The sequence below is a fragment of the Corella eumyota genome, chromosome 2, assembly GCF_963082875.1.
Source record: "Corella eumyota chromosome 2, kaCorEumy4.1, whole genome shotgun sequence".
In the NCBI taxonomy this organism is placed as follows: Eukaryota; Metazoa; Chordata; class Ascidiacea; order Phlebobranchia; family Corellidae; genus Corella; species Corella eumyota.
The window spans coordinates 3,726,196-3,739,732 of NC_137491.1; the positions used below are offsets into that span (position 1 = coordinate 3,726,196).

The window sequence follows — 13,537 nt, forward strand, 5'->3', positions numbered from 1 at the left end:
ATTGTCATGCTATAGTTGAGTTGTAAAACTAAATGATGACGTTATATAATTCACTTTACAAAATAAAATACGGTGAATCATTGATAATTACGTAAGCGAAATAAGGTGTAACAAAATAAATACAACCCAAAATAAATCTGGTTTGGGGAATTTATTTCTTTCTTATTTAGGAAATCTAATTTTGTCAACTTTTTAGTATTCTGCGAACGTTTTTTAGGGTGTATATATATAATTTTTTTATAACGAAATAAACTTGTGAGAGTAATGTAGATAATTACTAAATAAACGTTACATGCTAATACTAGGCAAACAAATTATACTTAAATATAATATATGGCTCATACAATTAGTAAAATACTGTTATAGATTATTAAAATTAAACCAAGAAGTTGTCAACTTGACACTACAGCATGAGAGCAGCGGGGATCAAACTCAGGACCTCATATAGCTTTTTATTAATAAAATTTGTTCAAGACAACATAATTACAGTAAAATTAAATGTTAAAATGTAATATTTAAACTTGTTAATTTACAATGTACTTTTGACCCTTTTACTTTTCAGATTATATTTTGTTAATATTACTAAGTCAATTAAGTTAATATTAAAATTAGGTTTTATTTTAAAATAAAAGAAATTAAATTATTCCCAAAATGGAAGTGGAACCTTTTTGGTGGAAAAATCTGGAGGGAAGGGATTTAATTCATCCTGATGATGAAGAAGATAACAACCTCATGAAAAACTGGAAAGGTTTAAAAATGAAATAGCCTAATTAATAAGAAATATTGTAAATAATATAAAGATATTAAATTAAAATAATTTTGGTAAAAAAATATAATAAAAAACGTATATAACCGTTACAGCATAAATAAATTATATATATATAATTCCTAAAAAAAATTGTAAAAGAAAAACTAGCCTATATATATATGATAAAATAAAAAATTTTGAGTAGAATTTTTAAAAGCATAAGAGTAAACCAATTTTAAAAACTAATAATTTTGTAAAATACTAAAAACTACCGCCCACATTTTTTAGTATTTTTGTTAAATTTATTTAGAAAATTTACTTTTAATTTTCTTTTACAGGCAAATCAAGTGGGGAAAATGTCCCAAGTTTTGGCTGGAGAATTGCACTTAATCATAAATTTCAAAATTGCCCAAAAAGTTGGAATCTACCTCCTTTGACACAACTTCCCTCTCTCGTAGGGTTGGGTGTAAGGTAAAAGTTTAAAAAATCTAAAAAAAATTGTAATTCTTAAAAATTATGTGAAAAATTTTTGTAAAAAAAATTCTAAGTAGAATTTTGGGCAAAATTTTAATATTTTGGTGCAGACTAACAGAACATAAACTATTTTAACATATATATATATTTTTTGTACAGATATCTTTATTTTTACAAGCAAAGGGCACAGGTAAATAAGAAACCTTGCATGGACTTTTTTAATCAAATGCCACTTCACCAAATCTATGGTTTGTTTGTTTTATGTACAAGTCCACATTTTCTTTAAAATTTTTTTAATTAAAATAGATTAAATGTATTTGAATGTACTGATAAAATAATCTATTGTATGCACTTAGATTAAAGTATATATATATTATTAAAAAAAAGTAATATATTAAGTATACATTAAACAGTTAAATGTAAAGGTTTTATGTGTAATTTTGTTGGTAATTGACTATTGTTAGTTTATTTTACACAAAAACATACTTATAAGATTTTTTTACCATTTTTTTTTATTTTAGGTGTACCCCTAGGTGGTATAGGAGGAGGAACCATTAACCGAGGTTGGGCGGGAGATTTTTGTAAATGGCAACTACAACCTGGAATCTATTCTTTTGATTCGCCGACTGCTGATCAGGTTTTTATTCAAAAAAATTGTGTTGCTTGCTTAGCAAATATTGTTTTTATTGGACTAAAAATATATTTTTTTAAACTAGAAGTATTTACATTTTAAAAAAATATGAATTTTAAAGATTTATTTATATTTGAAATACGGTTTAAAGTTTTGTATTCTGTTTACCCAATTAATAAAATCAAAATTTTTAATTAATAAAACCCGAACTATTAAAAAAAATGTTTTTTAGTTTATAGTAACCATTCGACGAAAGAACAAGACCACTTTTCAGAAAGTTCTAAACACCAGACCCGCACCAACCACTCATCTAACCAGCTGGAACTGGTCTTTTGATGGTTCTTATTCATTTTATCATGGTCTTTATCCAAGGGCATGGACAGTTTATGAAATACCTTCAGAGAATGTGGTTCTAACTTGTAGACAGGTTTCCCCAGTGTTTCCAGATGACTATGAGGTAATTTTAAATAATTTGTTGGAAACACCTTTTCATATATTGATAATTTATTGTAATACAAGTTATTAAATAAATAATCTTAAATTGAAATTGAAAATTTGTTAATTTAAATGAATTTCTTATTAACAAGGTTATTAAGTTTATTAATGTTTATTTTTTTTATTCAAATTCTAACTGGGTTTAAAATCTATTTCCTAATTAAAAGTTAAAACTGAAAGTAATTTTCTATTCCAGTATACCAAATTAAATTCCTAAATCAACATTATCCTCTTTTCTTACGCTTGTTTGTACAAGACAAACAGTTATTTTAATATAACTTGGAAATTTACAAAATTTAAATATTGGTTTTTGCCACTAAACACACAATATATAATATTACTAATACAAGAAAACTTTATTTAAAATATTCCTATTATCAAACTACTGTAAGGCCCTGCTTTATTATTTTGACCAATTTTATTTGATTTGATTATTTTGAATTTTAAGCATGACTAACCACTTGACACTAAGGGTTTTTATAACTTTTTATATAGGTAACCAAACATAATAATAATATTGGCATTGCTTCATTGGTTATGTTTAATTAAATATATTGGTTGCCAATATTATCAGCCAACTGTTGACAACCTTAGGTTTATTGTTATTTTGACACCACCTTTAATAAAGTTATCTTAAAATATAATATCTTATAAAATTAACAATATTTATGTTTATTAAAAAATCTTGGCAAAAAATCGAAAAAAAATTGGAAGTATTTATATTAAATTTTGCACATATTGTAAAGAACAAATGAAAAACAAAAAATTATTTAAGAATTAATGTATTTAGGATACAAGTCTTCCTTGTGCATTGTTTATATGGGATATTGAGAACAATAATAAGGAGGAAATTAATGTGACAATTACAATGTCTATGGAAAATGGTACAGGTAATATATTGAATATTGTTATACAGCTGGGGATATGAAGTATTATAAGATATTCTTGTTCATTGTCTTATGTATTATAGAAGTTAAAATACAAAATTGGTTTTTGTGGTTTAGCAAAAATTTGATATTTTTTTGCCCTTTTACTACTTTTTTATTGACTATTGCTATAAATTATTATTAAACATTGGTTTGAAAACACTCATAGGTTATTATAGAAAGTCATTTTTAGTTGTCAAAACAATGTTTACACTTTTACTTCTCCCATTTCAATTTTTTTTTTTTATTTTTTTTTTATTGGGGTAGTATTTAAAATACGTTTTACAATTATTTTTTGTTATTGTTTGTTATTATTTCCTTTTGTCATAAATGTGTGTTAGTTATTTATATTTTAGCATAAAATTAGTTTTTTAAAAAATTTATTAAAATAACAAACTAAATGCGGAAATGACAGCATCTTGTTTTTAGTAGGGTTTAATTTTTATGTGGTCTATGTTATTTTTATAATTTTTTTTTAAATTTGTTAACATTACACTTTTATGTATTATAATTGGTCTAGTCACATTTTTTTTTAAATGATAACTGTACAAAACTTTTTTTATTTGAAATTTTAAACTTAATAAAAACACTAAAATTATATTGAACTTTTCAGGAAATTCCAAGTTATTAAAAAATGCTTCTGGAATGTTTAATAAATGTTTCGAAAGCTCGGAAAGCGAGAAAATTGAGGTTAAAAACCTTGTAAAAGGAGTTATAATGAATAACACAACTCATGCTAAAATGCCTTACACCATGACTGTTGCAGCATCGGAAAAGGTTTAAAATTTATTTGCTTTTTATTTTCATACAATTTTTCTTGTATATATAAACTTATCTTGATGTGGGAAGGTCGACTTCACAACCTAAACATAGAGTAACATTTGTGACCCCTACCCAGTCTCAAGTTGCCGTTTGCAGTTTGAATATTATTGTTTATAATTGCTCAATAATTAAGCTGCTGATTAAGTATTGGCTTAGTAGGAGTTCATATTTTTTTATTGTGCCCTATTTAAATTTTTTAGGAAAATACTGAGATTACCCATTGTACATCTTTTAATCCAAGAGGTAATGGTGATGAAATATGGGACCCACTTTTACAGAATGGAAAATTAGGAACAAAACAAGGTAAACAAAAATTTAGTTCATTTTTGTTCAAGCATATTTTGTACCATAATATTAAATTTAAACACAACAGAAATGTGCTTTGTAAATACTGTTTTATTGAAGAATATTATTAACCTAATATCACCTAATTTTAAAACTTTAAATTTTTTTAGACTATGTTGTAATTAAAAATACCGATTTCTTATTTAAAATTTTACGTAAATGTTTAAAATAATTTGTTTTGTTAAAGGTGAAAGTGGAAAATCGTTAAAAGGTGAAGCTACCGCTTGTGCTGTTTCTTGTTCAACAATTATTCAACCAAACTCTAAAAGTCAACCTCTGGATTTCTGTCTATGCTGGGATATGCCACAGGTTGCTAACATATTAAATAACTTATTAAGTTACAGCTATTTAAATACTTATTTATCTTTAATGTGGTAAGGTTAGCATCTCAGCCTAGACATAAAGTAACTTTTGTTACTTGAACTTAATGCTTCTACTATTTTAAAATGTTATTGACCTGGTATATTTTAATTTAATCTGCTGATTGTAATTAGTTTTTGACTCGGCAGAAGTTTTTTGAGAAATTTGTGATGATAGCCATAACTTAAATTTTGTTTAATTTATTTAAATTGGATTTTCGTTTTTTATCTAATTTATACTTTCAGTTATTGATGCTTTAAACATTTAACCTACCAACTGCTTAGTACTTTTTAATTATTGATGTTAACTTATCAATTATTAAAAATTTTAAAACCGATTATGTTTAAGTAGATAATAAAACAATTATTTTGCAAAATAACTTCTGTTTATATGAATTATTTATGTTCTAATTTTGTTAATTGTTACTTGTTAGTAAGCAATAACAATTTATATAATTGGAAAAACATTTATTTATTTTTAATTGAATTACAATTTAAAAATAAAGTCACCTTACTTAAAAAAAATTAATAAAATCAAATTTTTTTAGTTTAAAAAGCGTTAACTTTAAAATAATCTACCTTTAAAGTTTTTTTTTTAAATAATTATTGTTTTTAGGTTCACTTTGGAGACAAGGTAAAATTTTACAAAAGAAGGTATACTAGATTTTTTGGTTACCAAGGCAACGCTGGGCCTAATATTGCTACTTATTCACTTAACAAATATCCACAATGGGAAAAAATAATTGAAAATTGGCAATCTCCTATTCTGGACAACAGGTAAAAAAATATAAGTTTTTACTAAATGTTTTAAATTAATTAAGTTGATAAAAAAGTTTAAAATAGTATTGTAGTTTTTTAGTAATTAGATTTTTTAATTTATTAGAAATTCGTTTTCATTAGTTATAACAAATTAAATTTTTTAATTGTTTATTTCTATTCTTAAAATAAAAAAAAAATTATTCATTGATACTTTTGTTATTAAACTTGGTTTTAATATTTTTTATATCTTTTTTAACAAGTTTTAAATTTTTGACAAATATTTTTTAAATTTTGCAATCATTATCTCACAAAAGATGGTAAGTTAAAGCATTGTTAATGCAACATATTTTACTTTTCTATTTTTGTTTTAACTCATTTTACATCAATCAAGTTGTTTTAAGTTCTTTTAATAACATTATCAAAGCTTTCAAATTAAATTTTTGTTATTGTGTACTTTAATGATTAATTTACTTCTTAAAAATTTGAATGAGGAGTATTTATTTTAATACAGTTATTTTTTAGCATCTATTTTTAAATTGGGTTAATTTATTTCTTAGTTATAATAGGTTTCTAATTTTTTTTTTTTGAAACATGTTAAAAATCAAAAAAATTTTTCCAATGATTTTGTAATAATGGTACTTTTATAAAAGAATAAAAAATGGCTTTTATTTTTCAAAATGCTTTAAATTTTTTGTTTATAAAAGTTTAATATACTTTAATGTACAAACATTTAGTTTAAAAAAATATACCTATAATATCCTCTAAAAAAAATTAAATTTTATCTTAAATCTCAAAACTAATCGATATTTTTAAAAAAAAACAATTTTTTTGATTATTTTTTGTTATTTAAAATTTAAATTTTTTTTAAATTTTAGCCAGTTGCCATCTTGGTACAAATCTGCGATATTTAATGAACTATATTATGTAACCGATGGTGGTACGATATGGTTAGAAGCTGACCAGCAAGATAACCAGATTCAAACTAATGGTGTCACAAATTCAACCGATAAAAGCATTCCAAAAAGGTATTTTTAAGACTAAACTCATGTAGTTAATGGTTAACCATTTGTCTCTTTTAGATAAATATTTTTGCTACTGTTGTTAAATTTTATAATATTTGTTTAACTTCAAAATTTATTTTAAACTTTTTTTTATGCATTTTTTGTAATAATGTTGTCCTAATTATTAACCATTTTTCTTACTGACATTACTATATAAAAATGATATAAATTGTTCCATTTTCAGTTTTACAATTTTTACTTAATTTAAATAAAATGTGTATTAAAAAATGTAATTTTTTAGTACTAAAAAATTTGTTTATTAAAGTTACGATAAAAAAATTTCACTTTGTTTTAATTTTTAGTGAAGTTGAAATAAGAAATTGTTCATTAATTCAAGAATATGGAAGATTTGCTTACTTAGAGGGCCAAGAATACAAGTATGTAGTTTTTTTTTATTTAATCACATTTTTGCGTTTAAAATTTAATTTTATATCTTTAATATACAATTTCATCTGACATTTTATATATTATATATTTTGACAAAGCTCTTACATATTTTGTTATTTGGTATTATTATATAATCTATATATAACTGAGTTAAATAGTCTACATATATATAATATATGTATATGTAAAATTTACGAGGTTTTAAAATAAAACAAAAACTGCCATTTGTTATCCGAAGGCAAGTCGCTACTGGCAAATTTTTGTTTTAACAACATTATGATAAGCAATTAAAGATAAACCAACTATAAGTTGAATAACAGCCTGTAGGGCCGGGCACTTAACTAGTATTTTTAATGTCATAACTTTGTTTTTTTATTTAAGAATGTACAATACATACGACGTTCATTTTTATGCATCTATTGCCTTAGCTGCTTTATGGCCGAAGTTAGAACTCAGTTTACAATATGATATTGGTAAGATTCCTGTATTTTTTAAATCTATAGGAGATTATATTTTACTATTAAATTATCTTTAAATAATGATATTTATAACTTGCTTTAGTATAAGTAAGTTAAAACCTATTTTCGCTAATTTTGATTATTTTAGATTTAGTTTTAAAAATTGGTTACAATTTTATATAAATAAAATTTACTAGTTTTTTATTTAAAAATGTTTAATTTTTTAAATTTTTATTATTTTTTAAAATATTATAGCTGCCGCCATCTTACATTCGAATACAAATAGTCGTAAATATTTAATGGAAGGGGTAAGAGCCCCAATAAAAACCCCTAATGTGGTACCTCATGATGTGGGTTGCCCAGGTTTGTTTTAAATTTTAATTATTTTATGTAAAACAAAAAAAAATTTTGTGGTTACATTTTTTTGGTATTTAAATGAACTAAAGTTTATTTTGTTATAATGTAAAACATATTATTATTTAACTTTACTAGTAAATCAAAAATGTGTTTGTTATTGAATTTAGTGAACAATTTAATTTTTAAAAATGTAAGTTTAATTTATATGCCTGCAAAATTAACAAAAAAAAACTGCTGTCTGTGGTGCACGGGTGAATTATCACAAGCAAATATTATTTGCAAGTTGAGACCTTATTGTAATATTTAAAATGCAGCTTAAATATTTTAAATATTTTAATTTAAATAAATATTTAATAGATGATGAACCATGGTTGGAAGTTAATTCATATTTTGTTCATGACACGGCAGACTGGAAAGATTTAAATCCAAAATTTGTTCTTCAGACTTACAGAGATTATTATATTACTAAAGATAAGACTTTTCTAGAGACAATGTGGCCAATATGCAAGGTAAGATGAGTGTTATTCTATTTAACTTTTATTATTATAATAGTAATTTCAAAATTTTAAACTTTTGAAAAATCTTTTTTGAATTTTTTGATAACTTAATTTTTTTTTTATTTATGATTTTAATATTTTTTATTTAAACTTTGTTTTTGTTTTCAAGTTATATTTAAACACTTTTAATTTTAAATTATTGTTATGTAACCAGTTAAAAACATATTTGATTAATTCATTTTGAAGCACGTGTTAATATTTGAACTTGTTGAACCGAACACATGTTTTTAATTACTCGATAATTAATAATTAATTTGTTAAATTTGATTGGCTAAATAGGTTGGTGTGTTATGTGTACAAAATGTGTAAACAAAATTTGAATACTACAGAAAGCTTTTTTGATTAGAACAAGAATTGTAAAAAGTGTTTAGTTTTTTTGTTAAAAATTTTATTGTGCTAAATTTTGGATTAATTTACTTTGACATAAAATAAAATTAGTTTTTTATAATTGTTGTTTAAAATTATGTGATGCATCTACTATCATTATATTGATTTTCATCTGCATTTGTATAAGACACTGGGCATCAACACATAATAATCTAGTTTAATTGCTATATTGGTATTCTTAAAATACAAAAAAAAAAAAAAACAATTTGCTGTCCTGCTTAAAAATAAGACTTGGGTAACATAAGTTACTTTAGGTTAAGGCTGTAAAAATTCCTTCTTATATTTGAATAAATCTATATATAAAAAACAATAATTGAAAGATAATGGAGCTAAATTGACAATATATATTTGAATATACTTGTATGACCAATTTTTAGACCCACAAAAAATAAAACTAATGTTTGTTGTTTGAGGGTAAATTATCATGTCCCAATATAAGTTACAAGTTGCGACCATATTATGACAATCAAAATTGACTATTATTTAATAATATTAACAACTTAACTTTACTTATTACAGACAGTAATGGAAGCAAGTATGAAACATGACAAGGACGGAGATGGGTTGATTGAAAATAGTGGACAAGCTGACCAAACTTTTGATGGATGGTTTGTGAAAGGACCAAGGTAAAATTTTTAATGATTTTTTATTTAAATTGTATGCAGAAATGTTTATGTTCATTCTGTAAATTTGATATTTAAAGTATGTACATATAGCCTATGTACTGTCTTTATAAAAATATATTTTTTTGAAATACAAATTTTAACATAAGCTGAACACTTATTTCAGTTTTCTAAAATCATATATTTTTTATTTTATTTAACACAATTTTTAATATATTAAGAACTTTATTTCAACCCTTTTTGAATAATAAAAATTTAAATAATTTTTTTAGTCGTTTTTTCATAAAATTTATTTTGTAAAATAATATATAATTATAAAAATTTTTTACAGTGCTTACTGTGGAGGTTTATGGTTAGCTGCGCTTAGGTTTATGGTGGAGACAGCCAAGGTTTTAGAGGATAAAGTAACCGAGGAAAAATTTAACGAAATTTTGGAGCGAGCTAAAGCTGCTTACGAGAAACATTTATGGAATGGTAAAAATAAAAATTTTTTAGGATAAAAATAAAATTAAGATTGAACAAATTTTTTACTTTACATTCGTTATTAATAAATCCTTTTTTTTATTTGCAATCCTAACTCATTTTCTCTTGAATTTTACATTTTTATATTTTTGGAGACTTGGAAAAACAAGTGACCCTAAATATGTATTTAAATCTTTATTTAATTAAACCTAGTGGACGTATTGTTATATGTACATGTATGTCTGATTTATAAGTCTACAAATAAATAAAACTGCCATTTGTGGTGCGCAGGTAATTTATCACATGCAAATATTAGTTGAGAGTTGCGACCATATTAGAACAATTAAAATCTCAACCATAGAACAACTGTACGATTTTACAAATTTTTTCCAACAAAAAAAATTTAAGTTTAATTTCAGGTTGTTATTACAATTATGATTGCAATCCAAACAGACGACATAGTACAAGTGTTATGGCCGATCAATTAGCTGGACAATGGTTTCTTATGTCAACTGGAATATTTGATGTAAGATTGTAGAGAATTTTTTCATAAAAAATAAGTAATTTTTTTATGTAAAGATGTTATATACAAAACTTGTTGTATAAAAGTATCATGTAAATATGTTGTAGTAAATGGGTTTTAGGTTATTTTAAACTTATTATTAACCCCATTTTTTATTTAAATAATTTTAAATTTAATTTATTTTATCATTTTAACCCAATTATTAAATTTAACAATTTTCAAATTTTAATTTTATTTAAATGTTTTTATTTAACTTTTAATTTTTTCTTAGGTGTTACCAGAAGGTCATGCAGAGAAAGCTCTTCATAAAGTCTACAACCTCAATGTGGAAAAATATAACGGGGGCAAAAGTGGGGCCGTGAATGGGATGAAACCCCAGGGTAAGGTTGATAACTCGAGTGTTCAATCTAATGAGGTGTGGACTGGGGTAACTTATGCACTTGCATCTACAATGATGTTTAAGGTAAAATTTAAAAAAAATAAAAATTTTATATTTTTGTTTTAATTTTTTTTAAACAATGTTGTTAAATTTTTTTTCAAAACATTTATTTTAAAATTTTTTTTCATACATTCTGTTTAATTTTTTTGTGTATATTTTTTTTTGTTTTGAGAGCGTATTGTATGTTATTTATTTTAATTTTTTTTCTTTTTTGAACATTTTGTTTAATTTTTTAATATTTTTTAAGGGTTGTTTTTTAATTTAATTTTTTTTTAATTCTTTTGTTAAACTTAATTTGTTTTCTAATTTTAAACTTTTATTAATTTAATTTTTTTTAATTTTTAATTTTTTTTTAATTTTTAATTTTTTTAATTTATTTTTTGTTAATTTTAATTTTTTTTTTAATTTAGGGAATGTTTAAAGAAGGGTTTAGAACTGCGAGTGGAATTTATCGTTCATGTTGGCAACGTTACGGAATGGCTTACCAAACCCCAGAAGCATTCAAGACAAGCGGGGTATATCGCTCCCTTGCTTATATGAGGCCCCTTAGTATTTGGGGGGTTCAATATGCCCTTGAAAATAACCCCGAAATTTTTCAAAAACCTGACGTCGAAAACGGGTTGGCGGAAGAAAAACTAATCGAAACTTGAAACAAAAATAGTAGGAAATTAAATTTTAAAAAATAGAAATACCTTTACAAAACTTTTCTTTATCAAAAGAAAAAAATTATAAAATCTTATTCATGTTAGGTAATATATTTTTGTCTAATGATTTAAGAATAAAATTTTTTTTTTAAAAGTCAGTTAAAATATAAATTTACAAACACCTATTTAAAATCAACTATTTTGTAATAAAAATGAAAATTAATTTTCAAATTATTTTTTTTTACATATATAAATTAAATATATATTTTGTGGTATGCTATATAAATCTTACTATGGCATTTTTTAAATACTTGTCATGTTTAACTTAAGCCATCAATATATATTTAACTTTTTACAACTTGCCCTACGTTTAAGCACTTTATTTATATATCATACCAAAACAATTATTTTTCAAAAATATTAGAAATTTATTTAGAATGTTACATAGTTTTAGTTTATTTCTATTCTACTACTGTAAAATATTTCAAGTGTTTTTCTTTTTTGCTGCTTTTATAAAAATTTTTAGTTTTTTGCCGAAAAAATCTAGAAAATTAGCTAAAGCAATGTGCAATTACTTATAAAATATTTTCAACTATCATAAAATGATTTTAAATTATTGAAGTAGGTAATTTTGTGCTTCTAGTTTCTATTGAACAGTGTTTAAAATTGTGTTTAGTTATTAGTGGCATTTTAAAATTATCATTAACGATTTTTTCATGTAATTTTTGTTATTCTATAATGTTTTTATTACTGTTGTTTATTCTTATGTCATATACATTTGTAAATTAATGTTGTCTTTTTTTAAAATACTCTTGTGACGTCACTTTTAGCGTGAATGATGACGTCACAAAACAGTGACGTAGTAGCAAGCAGTATAATATCACTGTAGGTATGTTGTTATTAATTTTTTGTTTTCACCTTTAAAATTCGTTATTAAGTCTTCGTTAAAAGCTGGGTTAATAAAATAAAATAATTTTTTTAATAATTATGTAAAATTAGTAATTAAGGATTATTATTACTACGTTTTTTTTCGCAGTTTTTTTTATTTGTATCATATAACAACTCTTATGTGTATGTTATAGGCATATTTTTGGGATATTTCAATTTTCTTTTTGTTTTTCTCCAATTCTTCCAAAATAGCATATCAAAATTTTATCTTTTTGTTGTGACTGAACGTTTTGTTGTTATTTGCTGGTGGCCCAGACTGTTATTTTACAAATTTAACTGACATAAGCTTCAAATTATTTTATTTTGGTTAATATTCGTATTTTATAATGCTTAATAAAATTTAAAAAATGCTATGTAATTTTAATTTTTTTATTTTAGGCAGTAAGCACCATTTTTACATATACCGTATTTAAAGACAACTAAGTTTTGCCTTTTATTCTAGCCTAAAACTCGTTAATTGGCGTTTTATTTCTCGGGTAGCTATAACTGATTGTGAACTAGATTTACGTCATCATTTGCACATCTAGTCTCTAGCGTAAGGTTGTTGATGAATAAATACAATCTTACATTAAGCAAATGATTTGCAGTAAAAGAATTGTGAGGGTTTTAATTTACAATAATGGTAGGTGTTCTAAAATGTTTGTTTAATATATAAAATTAAGGTTTGATTTCATCTTTTTAATACATTGATTTAATTTAGATAATTTTAATATTTTTAAAACTATAATTTATGGATTTTTAAGATGTAAGCAGATGAATTCTGATCAATGACTGATGCCAGCATATGTCTATATCGTCAAAAAGAAACCAACGTATAGGAAAAGGTAAAAAAAAACTTTATTATTACTGGATATTTTATTTTAAATAAAGCAAATTAAAATTTCGTTTAATTTTTCTTACATTTTATATTTAGCTTGTAATATTAAAACTGACTCAAATTATCTTTTTTTTAAATAATTTTTTTTTTAGTTTGAAAGACAATTTTTCAATACATGCCTCATATTGTAACGAACATATTTAAAAAAAATATTAATATTTATAAAAATTATTATATATATTTTTTTGTAAAAATCTTTAAACCGGAAAATTGGAATTTTTTTAAATTAATTCGATGTGCATTGTTGCAAATAAA

The 13,537-nt window shown here is 23.4% G+C and overlaps 1 protein-coding gene across 1 annotated transcript; it reads left to right on the forward strand.

Annotated features, from left to right (window-relative positions):
- Nucleotides 1-570: 570 nt before the first annotated feature.
- On the forward strand, nt 571-12,749 carry LOC145743729 (non-lysosomal glucosylceramidase-like). Its single transcript, XM_082561763.1, has 20 exons — nt 571-748; nt 1,087-1,219; nt 1,382-1,470; nt 1,744-1,859; nt 2,086-2,310; nt 3,139-3,238; nt 3,888-4,051; nt 4,297-4,399; nt 4,629-4,750; nt 5,417-5,577; nt 6,435-6,584; nt 6,923-6,997; nt 7,389-7,480; nt 7,721-7,828; nt 8,180-8,331; nt 9,286-9,392; nt 9,721-9,863; nt 10,271-10,377; nt 10,646-10,837; nt 11,224-12,749. The coding sequence occupies exons 1-20, from the start codon at nt 652-654 to the stop codon at nt 11,461-11,463; spliced, it is 2,676 nt and encodes an 891-aa protein (XP_082417889.1). The 5' UTR covers nt 571-651; the 3' UTR covers nt 11,464-12,749.
- Nucleotides 12,750-13,537: the final 788 nt, after the last annotated feature.

Bases quoted from the DNA above. Each gene is read 5' to 3' on its own strand.
- LOC145743729 (XM_082561763.1), top strand. From the start codon at position 652: ATGGAAGTGGAACCTTTTTGGTGGAAAAATCTGGAGGGAAGGGATTTA. The intron at 2,311-3,138 runs GTAATTTTAAAT...TAATGTATTTAG, and splicing joins TGTTTCCAGATGACTATGAG to GATACAAGTCTTCCTTGTGC. The intron at 5,578-6,434 runs GTAAAAAAATAT...TTTAAATTTTAG, and splicing joins TCTCCTATTCTGGACAACAG to CCAGTTGCCATCTTGGTACA.